The 22761-nt window shown below is 47.6% G+C and overlaps 2 protein-coding genes across 4 annotated transcripts in view; one reads left to right on the top strand and one right to left on the bottom strand.

Annotated features, from left to right (window-relative positions):
* The window catches only part of tenm2a (teneurin transmembrane protein 2a), a gene marked incomplete at its 5' end in the record, with an annotated part of 135414 nt that extends 124756 nt beyond the window's left edge, over positions 1-10658 (top strand). For both annotated transcript variants that reach the window (XM_079269021.1, XM_079269020.1), the window contains 14 exons: positions 651-805; positions 1116-1217; positions 1518-1691; positions 2025-2662; positions 3007-3182; positions 4783-5018; positions 5107-5403; positions 5639-6196; positions 6341-6610; positions 6739-7149; positions 7295-7405; positions 7529-7796; positions 8222-8352; positions 8477-10658. In XM_079269021.1, the coding sequence (XP_079125147.1) occupies positions 651-805; positions 1116-1217; positions 1518-1691; positions 2025-2662; positions 3007-3182; positions 4783-5018; positions 5107-5403; positions 5639-6196; positions 6341-6610; positions 6739-7149; positions 7295-7405; positions 7529-7796; positions 8222-8352; positions 8477-9214 (4265 nt within the window). In that variant the 3' untranslated portion in view covers positions 9215-10658. The remainder of the gene's footprint in view (positions 1-650; positions 806-1115; positions 1218-1517; positions 1692-2024; positions 2663-3006; positions 3183-4782; positions 5019-5106; positions 5404-5638; positions 6197-6340; positions 6611-6738; positions 7150-7294; positions 7406-7528; positions 7797-8221; positions 8353-8476) is intronic.
* A 2857-nt stretch (positions 10659-13515) lies between these two features.
* Positions 13516-22193, bottom strand: LOC306777785 (cysteine-rich and transmembrane domain-containing protein 1). Of its 2 annotated transcripts, none has more exons than XM_079269065.1 (3): positions 22118-22193; positions 16286-16623; positions 13516-14506 (listed from the first exon to the last, which is right to left on the bottom strand). In XM_079269065.1, exons 2-3 carry the CDS (start codon positions 16602-16604, stop codon positions 14403-14405), a joined length of 423 nt encoding a protein of 140 aa, XP_079125191.1. In that variant the 5' UTR covers positions 16605-16623; positions 22118-22193; the 3' UTR covers positions 13516-14402. The 2 variants fall into 2 exon arrangements, with proteins under 2 accessions (XP_079125191.1, XP_079125190.1); XM_079269064.1 differs by lacking the exon at positions 22118-22193 and adding an exon at positions 20021-20159.
* Between the last annotated feature and the right edge of the window lie 568 nt (positions 22194-22761).

Here is a 22761-nt window from a genome sequence, read left to right as displayed (position 1 = left end):
CACTGTCACATTTCCATTCAGTGTTACAAGTGTGTGTGTGTGTGTCTGCACATACACACACTGTCCGTATACATACAGCATGTGTATGTGTGTGAGTGCTAGGAGAAGACAATGAGCCACCGATTCCCTCTTACCTGTCACAGGCAAAGTCAGCCCACCAGTGGGCACACACCAGCTTGCCCACTCTGCCTGTTCCTTCTCCGTCTCTCTCTCTCTCTCTCTCTCTCTCTCTCTCTCTCTCATTTACAGCGTGCCCTTCGCTGTGTCCCTCCATCTGTTGTAGGAAAGGCGGGGGGGGGGGGGACAGCGAGGGGAAACTGAGGAAGGGAAGTAGAGTGATCACTCGATCACTTGCCTTTCTAAAGAATCTGCTTGCAGTCTACGATCGCCCTCTGGGAGGAGCATGAGCTCGGCTCCGCATCCCGATGACTCATCCCAAAAACGAACACTTATCTAACAGTTCAGTGGCCCCTCCATCACTTTGTTCCCTCTCATTCAATGAAGCATCGAGCAATTCGGCTGTCAGGGCTGCTATCCGTTTCCAGCCGGTGGAAAGATCCAAAGTTTAATTGACTTGAAACGTCCACGGGTCACCCCGCGGTTCTGAGTTATGCGTTGGTCTCTAACGGTGTTCATCTCCGCTTTGACAGGCATCGCGGTGGATAAAAACGGGCTGATGTACTTCGTGGATGCCACCATGATCCGCAAGGTGGACCAGAACGGCATCATCTCCACTCTGCTGGGGGCCAACGACCTGACCACCGTGCGGCCGCTCAGCTGCGACTCCAGCATGGACGTCAGCCAGGTACGGCGGTTTGGGGAGGGAGGTGGAGGTTGGGGGGGACGAGAGGTGACGGCGCGATAGATAATGATCTAACGGCCCCGAGAGTGCTGAGCTGGGGCGGTTGTGTGGACGAGCGCCAGCCAGGAGGTCACGGAGAGACTGATTTAGGAAGGGATTCGAGAGTCCATGGACAAATGAATGGATCAGAAGAGAGTGAGGGCCGCAGTCACTTAAAAAAATGAGGAGACTTGTCTGAACCTTGGCATCCTTTCAAAACGCCTCCCTCAGCATAGATATTATCTCATGTTTAACTTTTGTTTCCGCCTACTAGGTGCGTCTGGAGTGGCCCACGGACTTGGCGGTGAACCCCATGGACAACTCTCTCTATGTCCTGGAAAACAATGTCGTCCTACGCATCACCGAGAACCACCAGGTCTGTACCACAAAGGCCGGATCGCCCCTGCAAAACCCTGAGGGTGGCTTTGACAGGATCGTGTCCCAATTAGGCTCTCTCAAGGCAATTTAGAAGTAAAAGTTCATTTTCCGACAGAGTTTTCTAAGTTTCGCAGTGGTGGTAACATTACTGATTAGAGCTTGAAATATTCTACTTGCTGGGGGGTCTTACTTTATCATTGAAAGTTTCATCTGTACTGTTTGGCTCGCGGCTGAACATCTCTCCGCGTCCGAAACGTTGCCGGATGGCGGATGTGACGTCCTCTGTTGTTGCCCACAGGTGAGCATCATCGCAGGTCGGCCCATGCATTGTCAAGTGCCGGGTATCGACTACAGCCTCAGCAAGCTGGCCATACACGCGGCCCTGGAGAGCGCCACGGCCATCGCCCTGTCCCACACCGGCATCCTCTACATCGCTGAGACGGATGAGAAAAAGATCAACAGAGTCAGACAGGTAGGAGATGAAGGAGTGCTGAGCACAGTTGCTCATCTGCGCCGTTGTTCTACAGCCAATTTTGTTGGTCCAGCTTGTTGGCCGGCAAAAACTCACAGCACAGCTGGTCGGGCTGTGTGGGCGTTTATTTTCAAAAGATATTCTCAGATTGTTTCAGCTGTCCAGAGACCACATTCAGCTCGGGCATTCCCCTGCTTTGATAACTCAAAATGAATCGTGCTTTTGGTGATACGTCTTCTTTCATCGAGTTGCGACTTTCTTTTTTTCCTTTCAAATCTCATCATTCACGTCTCTCCTCTCCCGCTTCCTGTCCTCCTGTGCGTTGTCCTTTAGGTGAGCACCAATGGAGAAATCTCCCTCCTGGCTGGCGTCGCCTCCGACTGCGACTGCAAGAACGACGTCAACTGCAACTGCTTCTACGGCGACGACGGCTACGCCCCCGACGGCGGCTTGAACTCCCCCACCTCCTTGGCCGCGTCCCCTGACGGCACGCTCTTCATCGCCGACCTCAACAACATACGCATCAGAGCTGTGCGGGCCAACCGGCCGGGCCCCGCCTTCTCCAGCGTCGGCTACGGAGGAGCCGCGCAGTATGAGGTGGCGTCGCCGAGGGAACAGGAGCTGTACGTCTTCAACGGGGAGGGGCTTCACATCCAGACAATTAGCCTGGTGACCGGGGAGCCGCTTTACAACTTCACCTATGGCGCGGACGGAGAGCTGGCCTTGCTGGTGGACAACTGCAACAACACGGTGAAGGTGAGAAGGGACGCCCAGGGCCAGGGAGGAGGGGCCGGCCTGCTCAGGCTGGTGCTGCTGCCCGAGAACCAAATGGTGACCCTGGGACTGGACCCCACGGGGGGTCTGCGGAGCGTGTCGGCCGTGGGCCAGGAAGTGGCCCTTATGGGCTACAGTGGCAACACGGGCCTCCTGGCTACCAAAGCTGACGAGACCGGGTGGACCACGTTTTACCAGTGAGTGTCTGAATGTATGCCTGTAACACTTTTACACCTATCTGAAATACAAAGATGAATGCCTCTCACGGGTTTAATGTTCATCACGTTCTGTTCTGTTGCACTCCCACTGATTCATCTCACACCTCACACAGAGTGCTGCTGCCCCCCAGTGTTCACTTCTATAACTACAGCCAGTTCCTCTCAGATGACCATGTTCATCTCCGGCAGTGTGCGTGTGTTTGCGTGTGTGTGTGTGTGTGTGTGTGTGTGTGCGTGTGCGTGTGTCTATCTATGCAGCACGAATGTGAAAACGTGTCCTTTTCCTTGCCAATTTCCCTGACTGCGATTGTCCCGCCTCCCAGGTACGACAGCGAGGGCCGCCTGACCAACGTCACGTACCCCACGGGCATGGTGACGAGCCTCCACCGCGAGATCGAGCGCTCCATCAACATCGACATCGAGAGCTCCAGCAGAGACGACGACGTCACCGTCATCACCAACCTGTCCTCCGTGGAGGCCTCGTACACTGTGGTGCAAGGTATTTTCACGTTTTTAAATACTTGAGGATGTTGCACGAAGGTGGACGAATGCTGGGCTTGAGTCAACAGCGTCGGGGAAATAGGATATTATGATTTCATTGTGGACATAAAGTTAAGGCGTTGTCAATTCTTTGGACAAAACTGCTTCGTCTTAGTTTTCAACATCCGCCCCCTCTCTGGTGGACAACATGCGTCCCACTCTAATTGAAAGCCTTGTAATCTTCGCTCAGTTATGTGCATGCTCCAGGAAATCATTTCCCCTCCCAGCCCACATCCAGCCCTCTCTCGCTCCCTCTCACGAGTCAAATTACCAATATACAGCTGTTAATACCAGCTGGGATCATCCTGCTTTTGAATATCATCACAGCAAAATTCATTAAGTCATGCAGAGTGAATCCTCCTCATCCCTCAAGCTTTCTCCTCACACACACACAAGGACATACAAACACAGCTCTCAACCAGGGCCCATGATCCCCGAGCTTATTTGGTCTGTTTTAAAGAGGACGGAGAAGAAGGAGAATCATTTCCTCCACGCAGACGGCGGGTGTCTGTAAGTCTGAAAGGCCTCCGAGAGAACACGCTGTAGAGGTGTTCAGTGATCCACCTGCGTTGCGGGAGGAAAAGGGGAGAGTTGTTCACAGAGCTGTAAGTCACTTAAGGTTTCCGCCGCACTGTGTGGGTTCCTGCACAGCTCTCTGCTGACATACTCACTTAACCGTCTCCCTCTCTTTCCGCTCTTTCTCGCTCTCTTCATTAACTCCTCCACAGTGAATTCTGGTTGGCCCCTCAAGCTCTCATTGCTCTCTCTCTTTCTCTCTCTCTCTCTCTCTCTCTCTCTCTCTCTCTCTCGCTTCTGTTTTATTCCGAGGTCGTTCAGACAGAGGGAGCAGGGGAGATTTATCTAAAGGCTGTTGCTGCCAAGTCAATGGAAAAAGCTTCACTTGTCTGTTTGAGGCATTGTTAAAATGTGCCAGGAGCTTTATTACAAATTGGGCTTATGGATTACTGCCACGGCTTCAAAGGGGGAGACACCATCTGATCCCATAACCTTTTGTAAAGGAACTTTAAAAAAAAAAGAACCCTCCCCCCCCCCCCCCTCCCTCCCTCCCTAATCTTCCAGATATTTCTGAGCCGAAAACAATTTTATCTGACTTTCAATCACATCGTTGTGATCAGGACGCCTGTTTTCAGACATCTGAGGGAAATGTTTGCGTCAGCATGAGACACGGGCTTATCTGGTTCCATGCTTGTGTTTGAGAGTGAGTCATTAAACTGGAGTAATGGGGAGATTGTAGAGAGAGTGAGTTTAGACCGTCTATTGTCATTCAGTTGGTACGAAGACGAGTCGGGTCCATAATAGTTTTATGAAGACGATCTGGCTCTTACTGACATGAGCCGCTCGGCTTGAGATTGGACTTTTTCTTTTTGAGAAAATGTTATTTTTCATGCAGAAGCTCATACACACACACACACACACATTACAACCTAATTTCCTTCTTCCTTGACAACATGGACATTCTGTCAGACGTTGGTGAAGCTCATCTGGTCCCACCGGTGACTACTTTTCCTCACCATACACCTGTCTGTCTCCCCCTACAGACCAGGTGAGGAACAGCTACCAGCTGTGCAACAATGGGACCCTGAGGGTGATGTACGCCAACGGTATGGGCATCAGCTTTCACACAGAGCCCCACATCCTGGCAGGCTCTGTCAGCCCTACGATTGGTCGCCGGAACATCACCCTGCCCACCGACAACGGCCTCAACTCCATCGAATGGCGTCTGCGCAAGGAGCAGACCAAGGGCAGGGTCACCGTGTTTGGGAGGAAGCTTAGAGTGAGTTGACTACTCAATGAGGCCCTTGTTTTTCAACGTAATACCAGCATTTCCTGAAATGAACCTCCCCTCTCTCCCTTTCCTTTAGGCTCATGGCCGCAATCTCCTCTCAATTGATTTCGACCGCAACACGCGCACGGAGAAGATCTACGATGACCACCGGAAGTTCACGCTGCGCATCATGTACGACGCCCAAGGCCGGCCGGCCATGTGGCTGCCCAGCAGCAGCCTGGCAGTGGTCAACGTGTCGTATTCCACCACCGGACAGCTCGTGGGGCTGCAGAGGGGGAGCATGAGCGAGAGGACGGAATTTGACCCGCAGGGACGCATCCTGTCCCGCTCTTTTGTGGACGGGAAGGTGTGGAGCTACAGCTACCTTGACAAAGTAAGCACATTAACACTGTCATCCAGGGAACAAACCTCAGCCCCCGCGAAAGGCAAGAACGAATACTAATTTGAATTGCAGAATTGAGTGAAGTAATACATCATTTTCACGGTTACGAAGATTCAAATTTGTCAGCTGAGAGCAAATCACTGCCGGTGCTATTTCGCAGCAGGCAAGTCATCCATTGATAATGCTGTAATATTAATCCGGATTGTGCCTCCCTCTCTGCTTCCAGTCCATGGTGCTGCTGCTGCAGAGCCAGAGGCAGTACATCTTCGAGTTTGACGCCTCGGGTCGCGTCACTGCTGTCACCATGCCCAGCGTGGCCCGACACACCATGTTCACACACGTGTCAGTCGGCTACATCCGCAACACCTACAACCCCCCGGAGAGCAACGCCTCCATCATCCACGACTTCAGCGAGGACGGCCGACCTCAGGCCACGCACTACCTGGGCACCGGCCGCCGCGTCCTCTACAAGTACGGCAAGCTGGCGAAGCTGTCGGAGATCGTGTACGACAGCACCGCCGTCACCTTCGGCTACGACGAGACGGCCGGCGTGCTGAAGATGGTCAACCTGCAGAGCGGGGGCTTCTCGTGCACCATCCGCTACCGCAAAATGGGGCCGCTCATCGACAAGCAGATCTACCGCTTCAGTGAGGAGGGAATGGTCAACGCGAGGTTTGACTACACCTACCACGACAACAGCTTCCGGATCGCCAGCATGAAGCCGGTCATCAGTGAGACGCCCCTGCCCGTTGACCTGTACCGATACGACGAGATCTCTGGGAAGGTGCGGTTCCCCTGGTCTGCTTTCGAGCAATGTCGTACAAAAAGAATTCAACTCGCACGGCAAACTTTGTGTGTGTGTGAATGCACCTCCTGTGGCTGCCAGAGGACTCACGTTTTTCCCTAAACCTTTCCGTCCCTCCTACAGGTGGAGCACTTTGGAAAGTTCGGGGTCATTTACTACGACATTAATCAGATCATCACCACCGCCGTCATGACGCTGAGCAAGCATTTCGACACCCACGGTCGCATCAAGGAGGTTCAGTACGAGATCTTCCGTTCGCTGATGTACTGGATGACGGTGCAGTACGACAGCATGGGACGGGTGGTGAAGAGAGAGCTCAAAATCGGGCCCTACGCCAACACCACTCAGTACCGCTATGATTATGACGGCGACGGACAGCTGAGCGGCGTCAAGGTGAGTGCGGAGAGAGTTGCTGCGATGTGGAGTTTTTTAGTGGTCGTGACACCTAATATGGCCCAGGAGCTATTGCCGACACACACTCTGAACTGTCCGCGAGACCTAACACTCCTTGTTTTAATCAGGTGAACGACTGGTCCACCTGGCGCTACAGCTACGACCTGAACGGCAACCTCCACCTGCTCAACCCCGGGAACAGCGCTCGCATCCTGCCGCTCCGCTACGACCTCAGGGACCGCATCACGCGCCTGGGAGACATCCAGTACCGCCTGGATGAAGACGGGTATCTCAGCCAGCGCGGCTCCGATATCTTCGACTACAACTCCAAAGGTCAGCTGCTGAGGGCCTACAACCGAGGCCCCGGCGGCTGGAGCGTCGTGTACCACTACGACGGGCTGGGCCGCAGGGTGTCCACGAGGAACAGCGTGGGACAGCACCTTCAGTTCTTCTACGCCGACCTCAACCACCCGGCCAGGGTCACGCACATCTTCAACCACTCCAGCTCGGAGATCTCGTCGCTCTACTACGACCTGCAGGTAGGGTCGATGAACATACCCTTTCCCGTTCAACAAAATATTATCTGTTAAAGCTGATTACTGGTAAATATTGTTGCTGGAGCGATACATCTTTATCTGTCGGCATGATATAAATGTACTGGATGTCTGTCTGTCACGTGATCAGGGACACTTGTTCGCCATGGAGGTGAGCAGCGGAGAGGAATACTATGTAGCTTCTGACAACACTGGCACACCGCTGGCTGTCTTCAGCAGCAATGGACAAATGATCAAACAGGTAAGAATCTTTTGACTCTCACTTTGTTTGCAATCGATTACTGCTGCGAAAATACAACGATGTGGTAAAAACACATATGGACAAGGCTTCTTAAGGCACATGACTGATGCTTGCGTCACCCAGGTGCAGTACACGGCCTACGGAGAGGTGTACCTGGACTCCAACCCGGAGTTCCAGCTGGTGGTGGGCTTCCACGGCGGCCTCTACGACCCCTTGACTAAGCTGGTGCACTTCACCCAGCGGGACTACGACGTCTTGGCCGGACGCTGGACGTCGCCCGACTACAGCATCTGGCCCAAGATCGGGAAGGATCCCTCTCCGTTCAATCTGTACATGTTCAAGAACAACAACCCCCTCAGTGACATGCTGGACGTCAAAAACTACGTCACAGGTAGAGAGGATTGATACGCATTAATGTGGTGTGGACGGTGAATTCTGTTGCATAATCGACATGATCAAGACAATTAAAAATCCTGTTTTCTTTCAAGAACGTAGTGTTGAAACAGCAGAATAGTCAGACTGCGGATAAGTTGAATCACATCCCCAGAACAAGCCAAACTCAGCTTGTTGAGTCCTGACATTGTCTTTGATATCTCTATTGTGCAGAAGAAACAGATTGTTGAAGAAAACACAGCTCATGCAAGTCAGAAATGTACCGCAGATGGCACCGTAGCTGATAGCTTTGCATAACACCAGATGTGTCGCACGAGGAAATAGACGTTGACTTTTTTCTTCTTATGATAAAAGAAATGATTTGTTTGCTACCGTGTTTAACTTAGTCATTCAGCTAATTAATGTCCCTCCTGTCTGCTGTAGATGTGAAGAGCTGGCTGGTGATGTTTGGCTTCCAGCTCAGTAACATAATCCCCGGCTTCCCCCGACACTCGCTCTACTTTGTGGAGCCGCCGTACGAGCTGCAGGCCACGCAGCACTGTGAGAACGGACAGGTACCCAGCGCCGTGCTGACTATATGGCCATCGGCAGAATCATGTGTAAAAATTAACCCGAAGATAGTGATCCAGTTAATGCAGGTACCGGTCACCTTTCACACTCTTTTATTTTCTCATGTAGCTCCTCACCGGTGTGCAGCAGGCAGCAGAGCGTCACAACCAGGCCTTCATGGCCCTGGAGGGCCGTCGCCTCAACAAGGAGCGCCGCAGAGGCAAGGACAAGCCGGGCCACTGGTTCGGCACCAGCACCCCCATAATAGGCCGAGGAGTAATGCTGGCTCTGAAGGAGGGCCACGTGGTGGCTGGCGTGTCGGCTTTGGCCAACGACGACAGCCGCAAAGTGGCCCTGGTGCTCAACGGCGCCCAATACCTGGAAGGCACCCATTACACCCAGGATGGGAAGGACTGCCACTACTTTGTGAAGGTGGTCTCGGCCGACAGCGACCTCTTGGCCCTGGGGCTCACCAACGGCCGCAAGTCGCTGGAGAGCGGTATCAACATGACGGTGAGCGGCCGCTCGAGGAGAGGGGTGACTGTGGAGTTTGCGGTCCCGGCGTTGGTGCTGAGTGTTCGGTACGGGCTCGCGGCGGACGTGGTGGATGAAGAGAAGGTAAGACTGTTGGAGCTGGCCAGGCAGAGGGCCTTGGCCGGGGCCTGGGCCAAGGAACAGCAGAGGGCCAGGGATGGGAAGGGAGGCAATCGCCTGTGGACGGAAGGGGAGAGACAGCAGCTCCTAACGACAGGCAGAGTACAAGGCTACGACGGGTACTACGTACTGCCTGTGGAGCAGTATCCAGAACTGGCTGACAGCAGCAAGAACATCCAGTTCCTCAGACAGAACGAGATGGGCAAGAGGTAACAGCCCACCTGAAAGTGTTTTGAAGGGCAAACTCGTCCCTCTCTCCCCACTTTCACTTCTCTAGATCCTGCTCCTTTTTCCTACACGGCCTCCTCGACCCGACTCCTCTCAAAAACCCATGGAGAATTAACCAACGCACGGGGTTACTCACGGAACGCTGCAGGGACCTTTTAGAAAAGAATGACTTGTCAGAAAACAGATTATTGTTCATTTTACTGCCACAGGCAAAAACAAACGTAAAAGTTTAGTCAAGCGATTCACTTTCTTTTTTTTTTGGAAAAAACTTTGAACAACTTAAAAAAGCACTGAAGAACATTGAGAGCCGTTGCTTAGTGAATAAGAAGATTCCCCTTTTTAAAAAAGATAGTGATATTTTTCGCCCATATTTTTTGGGTCACACTGAGAGCTACTGCGGCGAAGGCTTTTACTGTCTCTGAACGGACGCTGAAGGCACAGGGACCAAAGTGGAGACAGAGCCACTCCAGAGCGCAGCCGCAACTACCACACATCAACGGAGGACATCATAAACGGCGACACACAAGGCACTGTCAAAAGGTGGTCCAATACTATGAGTCGTCTACCTGTCTCAGGCCTCCCATTGTCCGACCACGCACCAGTCCTCTGCCGCTGAGGCGGCGCACATCCAACCCAGGCAACACGCGCCAGCTAACGGCATCCTTGAACGAGTCCGAGCTGTTTGACGGGCTGGAGGAATACACTTTTTAAAAAAAATAAAGTGAAGGAAAAAAAAGTGATGGCTATATTTGTGGACAAGTGGTATCACACAGCATTGTTTATTTTGGAACGGCGTGAAGAATCATATTCCGACATATGTGTCCGACACTAAATTTCAGGATGTTGCGTATATCGTAGATGCCGTAGTTTTGTACGTTTCAGTCGCGGTAGAATTGTGAGACTTTCACCAAGGCACTTCTGTACAGAACGATCAAACACACCGCTCACAGAGTCCGGAAAAAAAACATGCTACGTTAGTTATTTATTTTATTCTTTTTTTATTTATTTATTCTTAGTACTATATGACAATCATGAATGAGTCACCAGTTCTATTCCAAATGAACATTAATGGATGAGTTTATTTTCTTTTGTAAAAATATGTAAGAATTTTTTGTTTTTGTATTAATTTCCGTTTGCTGCCAGGGCAAAAATAATAGTCACTCTCAAAAAGAATAATTTATGTAATAAAGTGTTTTTAAAAAAACGGTTTATACTTTAAATAAAGTCTTTAAAACTGTGAAATCTGTTTTTTCGAGCTATATTTCGATGTACAGTGTATAGATTTACCTTTATGCAGCACAGTAGAATATTGTCCAGATTATCGAGTTTTATATTTCTAAGAGGAAGTGGCTTGTAATGTGCAAAATCTTTAGCTGGTCTTACTGCTCTAGAGTTTTGTGGCACTCTAATATTCCATATATAAAATATCAATCCCCAGTTAGTTGTTTTTGACTGTTTTTTGGTTTGGAAGCAGAGATAAATTTCTGTCCTCGATCCCATCAGCGGTAGCAGTAATGGATCCCTCTCACTGTGAAGAGACTCGTGCTGGATGTCATAATGTACCAAATCAGTATTATCAAAAGGATGATTCTTATACATTCACTGAAACGAGACTCTTCTGAGAACCTTATCAATAAAACATAATTGTTTCCTTCAACTGAGCAGCGTCTAGTTCACTTTCATCTCATTACTTTGTGTGTGTGTGTGTGTGTGTGTGTGTGTGTGTGTGTGTGTGTGTGTGTGTGTGTGTGTGTGTGTGTGTGTGTGTGTGTGTGTGTGTGTGTGTGTGTTTGAAGATGACTGATGTTCTTTTTCCAGTAGCAACTTCCACCAGACTTGAATGGAACATTAGTTGCATTTCACAGCAATCCTTGCAGTGTTGTTGGAGTACTGGAAAAAGCTCTATTGATTAAAAACAAGCTGTTTTTGTTGCCTTCTTTGTTAATTGTGCGTCGACCTCGCTGAATAGATTTGTGCTCCACATATTCTTCCTTGAAAAACGTTCATACACAAATGACCCTGATGTGTTGATGCCGTGCCAGTAAACAGCCACACACACAGCTACTGGACTACCGAATATTTTTCACACTGACTGTTCATTGATTTTAATGTGCCATTACAATTAGGCCTCTTAACACCATGTGCTTAAGGATTCATGTTTTTTTTTGACTGGAATCATAATTTGACTGTACTCGTGCCCTTCCAGCAGTGTTAGAAGAGGTTAAAGCATCTATAATCAATATTTTATAATGACAATGGATCACATGGCTACAGTACTATGTGTATTCACACCTCTTTCTTTGTCTCCACATTTTGTTCTGTTGCAACCTTGGGCTAAAATCATTTGAATAAATGTTCCCCCTCATCAATTTACACTCAATACACCATAATGACAAAGCGAAAACTGGATTATAGCTCTTTTGTTTTGTAGATGATTGGATCTTGATTGGATACCACCTGGGCTAAATAAAAATAGATTGGGCATGATTTGGGAAGGCACACGCCTCTCTATATAAGGTCTCACAGCCGACGACGCTGAAGACGGAGACGTGAGGTGGAAGGAACTGACCGCAGAGCTCAGGGACAGGCTGGACAGGCCTTTCTCACAGCAGACATGTTGACTGGTCATAGTAGTGAGGGAACAGCTGTTACTAATAACACTAACGAAGGCTCTCTGTTCCATTCCAGTGAGAGTGACAGTGAGCATGCACCTGGACCCTGAAATCAAAGCAGCAAGGCACAGGTCTGTGGAAGGCTGCAAAACAATGTCGTGAACCCACTGAGAATTATCACACAACTCTGCAGTAAACCGGCAGCTCTCTCAACTTTATTTTGGTTGTACAGCCTACACCCTAAACAGTTTTGGTCCACTATCACAGCTCTCTTAGTGTACTAGGTATGTATGTATGTTGTATTTAACAAAAAGCATCAAAAGTAGTACTCATTATGCATCGGTGTTCTTCGTGTTTGGTAGTTTAATCTACAACAATGCATCATATTTTACAAACTGATCCTTTTGTTTTGTATATTAAACTTGAAACGTAACAAGTAACTGCCCCTGTCAGAAATTATAGTAGAGTAAAAAATACTGTATTAAAATGCTCGAGTAAATGTATTTAGTTACTTTTCACCACATTAGAAAGCCGTGACACAGCCTGTACTCTATCCCAGCGGTTCCCAAACTTTTTAGGCCGCGCACCCCCTTCTACATCCCGACCGGGTTCGCCCCCCGGGTTTGTAACTCCTCCAATTTGGATATAAAGAATGTAAGGGGCTTTTGACTTGCACTGGCATGCTTGGTGTTCAGGTGGCGACGTAAATAAGAGCTTCAGACTGTTAGCCAGAACCTCACTGCACACCACGCACTGTGGCTTTGGGGAATCTGCGTTGCCAATCCAAGTGAAGCCCAGACACACATACTTTTCATCATATTTCCTCTTTTTTTCCCAGTCTGATGCTCACTCTCGTTTCCTCTTTTTTCACCTTGACTCGATAGGCCGATGTGCTCCTGATTTGTCTGTGCTATCCCTTCCTCCTTTTCGGTCTCCTCCGTCTCATCTTCCTCTGACTCTGGCTCGATTTCTTCTCCCGGTCTCTCCCCAACGCACCTCTCCGTTCCCCTCGCCTCCGATTCCTCTCTCTCTCTCTCTCTCTTACGACTGATGGCTTCAGATGTCCCACCTGACAGTTTCCCCGATTTCAGCCAGTTTAGCATATTTAAATGAATGTTGCTGAATGAATGAAGTTCGCTGTTAGCTGAGGTTAGCTGCACAAGCTAGGCTGGCTAGTGTGTACGACTGGCGGCAGGCGGCAAGACTGCCGGAAGGAGCTCAAGTGCATTTATTAAATTGTACGTTTTTAATTTAAAATCTTACAAAGGGGATTTTTATAATTCATGTTTTTATTTTGTGAAAAATCCCACTTTTAAAATAATTTTTTTTTTTTAATATTTAACATTATTACACCATCAGATGCCATTACACTTTTCCTCTCGCGCCCCCCCTAGAGGCAGCTCGCGCACCCCCAGGGGTGCGCGCACCCCACTTTGGGAATCCCTGGATCCCTGGGAATCCCATCTTCATTTTAGTTTAAAGCAGTCTCTCCAGTTCTTTGGCTTCAACGTGTCGGGCAGCCATGCACTAGCAGCTGAGTTATAAATAGTTGATGGATCTGGCCAGGCCCCCGGCGGCTACAGTGTGCTGATCTATACTCCCCGTCCTGCTTTAACCTCACACGCGCATACAGCAAATACACACAAATGACAAAGCCTCCCATTTTATGGGAACACATCATTTTAATGCAAGTTTCTCATCCAAAGCAACAAAAAAAAGGCATCTGACAGGTCATTTGGTTTCTTCTGTTAAGCAATCAATGTTTTTATTTTCTCCAAACTTTTTTTTTTCCTCACATTTTCAGTTTTATTTCCAAGGTATGTAATAAAAATAACATTGGAATATTATTTTTTTCATATTGAGATCATGGGAAAACAAAATATTGTGTCCATCGACTGTTAACAGTAATCAAACATAAATCGCTGTCATCGTTAAAAATGCATTCACATGAGTCCACCTGAAGATGTACTTGGACCAAAAAAAAAAAAACGGCCTCTGTGCAAATGAAAGGGATACATTTCAAGCATTAGCTTCTTAAAGAGCGCCCTGTGGCTCATCGGCAGCCGGGGTCTTGGTGCCCTTTGGGGTGTGAGGGTGTGTGGGGGGGGGGGGGGCTGAAGGACGGAGTTACGGAGGGCTGGAGATGGTTGACAGGGCAGAGAGGAGTATCTTACAGAGGTAATCGTCATAAAGTGCCAAGAGAGCCTCACACTATAGATGAGCCTGAGATCCGCGTTTACCGTGTGTGTGTGTGTGTGTGTGTGAGAGATTATAGCGAGGAGCCTGACGTTCAGGTTATGTTTACAAGCTGCTACAGAGTAGCCCCTGGACAGCGACGGCCGGTCAGTGCTGAGGGTTTCACATCAAGGGAGAGTTAAGTGGCACCGGACAGAGACTTCCATATGGGAATCAAGGTGTTTATTATAGACAGGCAGAAGACTAGTGGAGGAAACTGGAGGGGTTTTTGAAAGGAGTGCAAGGTTTAAGGCAGATGAGGGGGGGGGGGATCGAGGCACATAAAAGGGGGGGTAATGGGAGGTGAACAGTTGGGGGGGGAGTAGTTATGTCAGCATGTCCCAGAGACAGCAGCAACACAGAGCCGTCCAGCAGGCCGTCAGGCATGTGTCTCCTGAGTCGTCCCTTCTCCTGTCCTCCACCACGTACACTGGAGAGAGAGAGAGAGAGAGAGACACAGAGAGAGGGGTCAACAAGGTGATACAGAGAAGAGGGGAAAGAAAAGCGAGACAATTTTAGAGAAAGCAATTAGTGATTTGTTTTCCTCTGATCACATAAAAGCGGAGATGATTCACCGCCGGGTCTTCCGTGGTACGCTCGAGTGTAACCGTGGCTGCTATGATTTTTTTCCTCTAACTGCGTTCATCACGGGAGGCGCATCGCCATGGTAATGCCATGGCAGCCCGGGCGCCACGATCAGGCAGCGGTTACGGTTCAGTAACACGAGCGCCGCTCTGAGGTATCGTTACACCGACGACACGAGGAGCATCAACCAGACGTGTTCCTATGTCGTCACATGTGCTTCACCTTCAGCCAATGCGTCTAAATAAGTCATGAGAAAGGGTTATGTTACCCACATGTGAAGTTTACCATCTGTCACACACACACACACACAAACCACAAGCAAGTCAAACAACAAGCCTGAATGAAAACATCTCCCATTCCTTGTGTTTGTGATTAATCATTCATGTGGAGGGAGGCGAACATCCAGCACACAACAAGCAGGCGCAGTGACTCATGACATAGGGCTGTGTGTTGCCAAGGTGACCGGTAGATAAGGTGAAGCCGGCTCACCGCGCTGGACTCTGATAATGAAATGACTGGTTAATGATTGGCCAATATTTAATAATGAATGTCTCTGTAAGTCAGGGCGAGATTCTCTATAGCAGAACTTCGGCTTATCTCGATCAGCGACACCTCACAGACTCCCTTTAATACCTAAAAGGTGTTCAAGGCGTTCTCTGGAGGCTTCGCTTTGAATATTTTATTACCGTGACATGTGCGCTTTTTTTTGAGCTTCCATTGTGGATGCTCAGTTGGGAGGTGCTGCTGCACCGGCACACCTTTTCATCTTCAACCGGCTTGACTTCTCACTTCTAAATCCTTAATGACTTGCTGCTCTGCGGGCTGACACGTTTTTGTCCCACCTGCTGAAGCAGCTCACTCATCAATCAATTAGTCAGAAAGACAGAATGAACGGGCAACTATTTTCATAATCGATTAAACGTTTACGTTTTTTGGCGAGTGAAACATTTGATGGTTCCAGCTTCGTCTTGGGCTGGGAGGAATTGGGCATTTTTCGCCACTTTCAAACTTTCGGCCTCAATCAATTTTATCTGGAAAATAAATGACGGATTAATTGCTCATGAGAATAATAGGTCCTTTTTAACAACAGACATTTCCCCTTGTTGTCAAAGTTAACTAACATTATAGTCTCTCCGTTTTATTTAAGTGTCCCATTAAGCTGTGACAGTGTGACAATGAGCCGGCAGGAACAATACCAGCACCCTGAAGCTTAATACAATTCAGTCATCACTCATTTGATTATTTGCACCTGTGCTTTTTCCTCCTTTCTTCTGATTAAAAAAGGCCGACTATACCTGAAAGATGTAACAGAGACAGCCGTAGGTGTCTCCGAGCTAATTTAAGGCTTTTGAGGAATTCTGATTTAACAAAATACAATCTCTCACAACGACACGATCAAGCCCAAAGTCAGAGTTGTGTGGTCTATTAGACAGCACTGTAACAGCTCACACAGCTATTGGTCAGCCCTTGTGTTAGCAGGTTAGCTCGCCTCTCCTTCCTGGTCGTAGCGGCCCGTTGAGACTCTCGAACGCATCCGGTCAGAGGAGGAGCCTCTTCTACTTTTTAGATCATACATCTTCTGTTCCGACAACATTATGAATACCATACATATGTTCCCACTCACCTGTGTTTTTGGGAGCTTCCCCATACATAGGCCCAGGTTGGGGCCCCCCCTGCCAGCCAAACTGTGGTTGCGGTTGACCCGGGTACCCATAAGGAGGCTGTCCTTGGTCAGGGTAAGGACCTCCCGGGCCCATTTGTCCCGCAGGGTATTGTGGGTACCCTGCATTAGGCTGCTCCATGTTCACAGGGTACCCCTGTGGAGGATAGCCCTGAGGTGGGTAACCCTGAGCTGGGTAGCCCTGCGGAGGCGGGCCTTGGGCTGGGTAGCCCGGAGCAGTGGGGCCATTGCCTGGGTACGGAGGGGGCTGCTCGAAATTCATCTCTGGGACGAACGGTCACCTGAGGAGCAAGAACAACAGGAGCGAAGGTGTAACTTCTGTAAGTCTGCAAAGAAAACACTGCAGTGAAGAGACAGGAAGAGGATGTGGTCGTAACATCACGTAAACACCAATGCCAGCACTGATGTCAAAACAGAGAGAGTCAATACTTAGGGCAACAAGTCACATTTTCTAAATTAGTACAACTTGTGTTTCTACTTGTGTGCTGACATACCTGTAAGAGGATATGTCATAGATAACGAACAATATAAATTCTACATACTTTAAATACCATCATTTCCTATATTAGTGCGTTATAAAAGGTAAACATACCTATTTACAGTTAGTAAAGAGATAGTACGTTGGTAATACATTAATAACAGTATACACATTTTGGGGATATTATATATTGAACTGTGAAGCCTAAACAGTCCATCATCCTGCTAGTTTGCAGTTATGTGAATGCATCCAAACTCCATTGCAAAATCAGAACAATGTGGTATTGTATCGACCGTGTGTGTGTGTGTGTGTGTGTGTAATTCAGCCTCGAGAGTCACATTAGGCACTGAATTCCTCCGAGTCCTGATATAAGAGCACAACATTTTCAGACAGGCACACAAGTGATGCAAGTGTTTCCCAGAACAGAGCATATAGTCGCTCCCTAACCTCTCCACTTATCTCCTGCAGCGTCATGCCTGCTCAGCCCTCACATGGCGAACAATCACGGTCACACGGCCACGCGGGGAGAGATGAGCTGCATGTCGAGTGTGTCTGATGAGTCAACAGTCAATCACGGCCCACATCAGAGCCGACAGATATAAGATCTGTTTTCTTACTGCTCACGCGTTACAAATAGAGGAGTCAGCTTCACAGAGTGCAGGGCGAGGCTCATCGAATATATATATGAGAGAGAGAGAGAGAGAGAGAGAGCGGTGACCAATCGTCACATTGTTTTTTCCTCTTTACTCAGTCACACAGACACACAGCAACATCCCACATTCATGGTTTCCGTGTGCAATGTGTGAAACCAACACGACGCAGCAGAGGAAAGACTTTGATGCCGTTGCCCCACCGGGAACTGATTTTTTATTTTCTTTTTATTTCTCCAAGGCTGTTTGAAAAAGTCCAATAAATGTTTGTGATTAGCTTTGTGTCTAAAGGTTAACCGTTCCACTCTAGACCTCGTGAGAAGATTGTGCGTTTCCCAACCTATTGGCTTCTGATAAGGCAGATCCGGGACCATCGCAAACCCTCACGCTAAGCCGTCATCGCTGGATTTGCTCATGTAGAACGGCCACAACAAAGCACAGAGGGCCAGACGGAAAACTGCATGTCTGCCAGGCCTTCCCTGGATTCCTCTGTCACCTTGTGTATGTACACCGTAAACATCTAAATAGCACTCCAGCTCCTCCATCCACATCCAATCCTAATCCAATACAAAGCAATGCAGTAGCTGGCCTGCACACTGAAATGAGCCAAGAGGCGTTTGTCGAATTGGTAGACAGAAAAACGGTTGCCAATTCGTAAAAATAACATTGTATTTATGAGGTTGAAAGTATATTCTTAATCTCTTTGATCACCTAGTTTGGTAATATAATATGAATAACATGGTTCAAGGATGACTCTTGGGTAATGGTAAACAGATACGGAGTGCATTTCATAGAAGAAAAGACAAACAACTGTGAATGTGGTACATCCTGCTTCCACATCAGCAGTAAGCTTCTCTGTGCAGCGCTCCTCAAACATATGTCTGTTAACCGCCTGACAGATGGCATGGCCTCTGTAACTATGGTTACCATGCTCCAGGGGGAACAGAACGATCCCTGATGGTTTGTTTTTGTTGTACCTTGAGGCAGCGGGGGAGAAGGGAAACGCAATCATCAGCTCTCTCTCTCTCTCTCTCTCTCTCTCCCTGTTAACAGGGAAGCGTTGATGGCAGTTGGATCTTTGCTCCGCCTCATAAGTAATTTGTGAACATAAAGAGTGTTACATTACCGGCTAAAGGCTGAGAGGAGCTTTCTTTCAAAAGGGACCTTTTATAACCGGTAGTCTGGCGCCAATAAGGACATTTACACAGCATCAAAGTTCACCATGTGGGTCACCTTGGCTTTATTGTACCCACATAAATCTGCACCGGCCTTTGGTATCAGATTCAACTCTGATGAGAAGTGATTTACAGGTCTCGTCTCTCCTTTGAAGGCTTGAACAGTGTGTGTGTGTGTGTGTTTGTTAATTTGCATGTTTGCTATTTGTTTGCCACGTGAGTGAGTTAGGACAATGTTTCCACAATAGAATCATGGTGATAATATCACAGACAGTGCAGTTGAGACGTCTCTCTGACAATGGCATTACTGACAAAGGAGTACACAAGCGTAGTCAGTTCACTAACATATGCGTTATTATAACGGCAGCATTAAACAATGTACAGTAAAAAAACGTAACCAGTGGAAGCTATTAACCTTGATCAAAATAATACCTCTGTAGAATGAAGAAAGGACAAAACAAAGTACCCGATCGCGTGTATCTAAATTGTGTGAACCCGTTCAGAGCTGCTAGCATCAGCTGCTGTTAAACTGCTTTCGTAAATGCCATGCACAAAGATCTCACAGGATACCGGGGAAACTTCCCCTTATTATCAACAAGTTCCCTTTCTTATGTAGAGTTTTAAAGGGGAAATGTATTGTAGAAATCTAATTTAAACACTGGTGCATTTCCTGGGCAGATGGCATTTAAGGTAGTATGTGTATGTGTATGGTATTACACAATACCCCAAAAAAACCAATTCTTAGTTTCCAGTCTATAGCACAAGGCTGGGGTTTATACTTCATGTAATTGAGACTGTGCTGACACAAGGGCAGCTCTGTAGCCTCCGTTTACTTTCTCTGCATCTAGAGACATCACGAGACCGGGAGGCCGTATGTGAGGACATAATTAGGAGGAATCAGAAGCTATCTCACACATACACACGAAGGCAAACACACGACGGGCTGAGCCAAGTCACGACCAAGTGGCAGCAAAAGACAACATATATATTTCATTGAGTGGTTTCAGTAAAAAAAAATGTAAAACGGTCTTTGTTTCTACAAACGTAACTTGACATTTAGCGGAATATCATTCATTTAAGTGTGGCTATTAAGCTAGCTTAATATTAGCTGATTATTACCATTTTAACATGAGCCTTTCTGATATCAGTGTTGGATTAGTCGGCCTGTTAGTACAACGTTATTTCGCGCCATCAGAAGGTTGGGTTATCAATATAATATTTAAGAAATATTATAAGCTAATAACAAATTGCACTTGCTGCAGGCCCCAACCCATAGCACTGTTCCGTTTCCCAGGCCCCTGAGTGAATGATGACAGTAATGTCACGCTCATAAACGCACAGAAATAACAGCTCGGGACATGTCTTGGCCACCTACCTTTGAATGAATAGTCTGTTGTAAATGGCAGCGACGTCTGTGGAGAAAGAAACTCCTTCTTTTTTCCGAGTTTGCAAGAATTTGTTGCCGCAATGTGCAACCCTCTTGTGTCTAAAAAAACCCAGTGCGTATCGCGTTTGCTGGGCGTGACGTCAGTTTGAAGGGTACGGCACGGGAGGCGGGCTAGTGGGCAACAAACGCGTGGATTGGCTGACACCACTTGTCGCTGTTCGTGTGCGTCCAATCACAAGACAGAGCGATGACCAGTGGGTCGTCAGCGAAAATAAGTGACTTTTGATCATCTGGCCCACATCACCCAGCCAGTGATGGAATGAATGCGAGAGAGAACAGGCAGGATGGGTGACTAATAAACGTGAATCATTAATTTGAGACCTTGTTGCTCTCGCCTTGGAATTTGACTTTTGATTTTGATAAGATTATGAAATATTGGCAGCTCTTAACATGAAAGTATTATGTTATGCGTAATATAATATACCAATATATAAATATGAACAATTATTGTGGTGCTCTTTTATTTAACTTCATCATGTGTTTCTATTCATCATTATGCACCTGTTTGTCTAAGGTGCATTACTGGTTTTCTCCCAGCAGGTGTCAGACTACTCCCAGTCTATTCCTCTCTGAAGTGCCGGTTGTTGCTGTTTATTGCACTATAATGAACAAGCAGTGTTGTGTTGTCATGCAGCTAAAACATTTGCCAATGTCTTTTGTTTTACTTGTGTTTTCTGAATTTTAATAATCAGCATCACACGTCACTCAGATAAAGGCCCTATTCAGCGTAGCCTACGGGGAGCCCCTAAATTACCTGATTGAAACAATACACTGCAAGTGGTTTGCTTGTCTCTTTTCTTCTCTGAATGCCTTTAAACGAATTAAGTGCTTGACAATGATCTGAGTGACAAGCTCTCCATAGTATGCCTGTGTGACTGTGAGATAGTTTTGTTCACGGAAGAGCAGCTGATATCTGACTGAGTCTGCTCAGTTTCTGTTATGACAAGAAAGAGCTATGGCTCTCTCTCTCTCTCTGCACATGCCGAGCTCTCAGTGTCAGTATCTCTGCTCTTTTTTAGGTGGGCAGCGACGACAGATAGGGTGAAGCACACACTTGCAAAGACATGCATATGCATACCTTACTGTGAGCGCACGTACATATACAGCACATGAAAGCTAGTAGTGGAAGAGATGCTCATCTATAACAAAGTATCCTATAAATACCGTTGGTGTATTATTAATCTGTAAAGTAACTATTAAATATAGCTGTCTGATAGACGCACCCATGCATGTGTACTTCACATACATAAAAAAGGGGTCGTAGGGTTTGGAGATAGGTTTGTGAACATCATCTCGGTTCCTCCATCGGACATGGCACTACTTGAGTTCAGTTTGAGCACAGTGACACACCAGCAGCCAGCCAGCTTTACAGCTGCCACAGACAGTAGAATTTAAAAGGAAACGGTTTCTATTCTGCAAGGTGATACCAGACGGTGTAGTGACATAAAAGCTTGCACTATATGAGTGTGTTCAACAACAAGCCTGTAATAGCAGAGTTGTAGACCAGCAGTGCCCCCCGAGAATCAAGGACCTGACCTCTGACATACACACGCTAAGCTATATTTACAGCTAGTCATGCATGGAAAACATGTTGGTGGAAGGCACTGTTACTGGTTTAAGCAATAGCCTGGCAGCAGCTGTTAGAAGACTGACCTGAGACGGTCCAATGAGGCATGTCAGACATTCTGCAACGAACAGCGAAGGAATCCTCAGCTTTATCCTAAGATAAAGTGCATGGCAAACACAGAGTGTTCTGCATTGTCACTCTAAAGCTATTTGTTGTGTAGTGAACAAGGCCCAGGTTTGCTTTCAGTGCAGGTTGAGCCGTGTGAAGTCAATTCACAAGAGTGTTTCTTGTCATTTCCTACACTTTACAACCTTCACGTGGTCCTTTGCTGGAAACCTCACCAAGAGCTAAACAGATAATACCAGTAATGAAATATACTTGTCTACGATAGCGGCGTAATCCAAGAAACTGAACACAATCTGTTAGTAAAGTGCAGCACATCTAAGAACTGAATTTACCTTTACTGGTGTAACAGAAGTCGGCGTGTTAAACAGTTGCCTTCATTTCTGCAATGGAAAGAAATGCAAAGCTGAGTTTATGAATGTGTGTTCATCATACGTGAGATAAACATGCAGTCCACTTCTGGCCGTGTGTACCAGTGTCTGATTACAGCGTCACCCCAGAAATTTAGTCCGAGCCTGCACCAACGGCTTCAGCAGGAGCAGCTGACAGAAATAGAGCCTGGCCAGCTCTGGCCAACCCTCTTCCAGGGACCAGGGACCAGGAGGGGGGAATAGTTTTGTCTGTGGAAAAGGGCAATGGAGCAAGATTACCAGAGTTCATTGAAACTCAAGGGGGTGGTCATCTGGAGCGAAGTTGTTTGCGGTGGAACAAGGACAACATCTCATGGATGGGTGGCAAACAGACTGGTTCTCTGCAAGCCAGGATGAAGCCTTTTATGTTGGGAGCAAGCAGAACCTTGTGTCACATTTACACACTCATGGTCACTATTTGGACTCAGTGCAATGGGTGATTCCGTTCAATAGCACGAAATATTGTCTTTTTTTTTTACCTCTGAAAGGAATGGATTTATATTGTGCCATATAGTCACGATAAAATAATACGTGGGGGTTTGTAGAAATCATCACATTTCTAGACAACA

The sequence above is a fragment of the Melanostigma gelatinosum genome (genome assembly GCF_949748355.1).
Source record: "Melanostigma gelatinosum genome assembly, chromosome: 5".
NCBI lineage: Eukaryota > Metazoa > Chordata > Actinopteri > Perciformes > Zoarcidae > Melanostigma > Melanostigma gelatinosum.
Note: the sequence above shows the minus strand (reverse complement) of the source record. Positions and strands in the feature narration are given on the sequence as shown.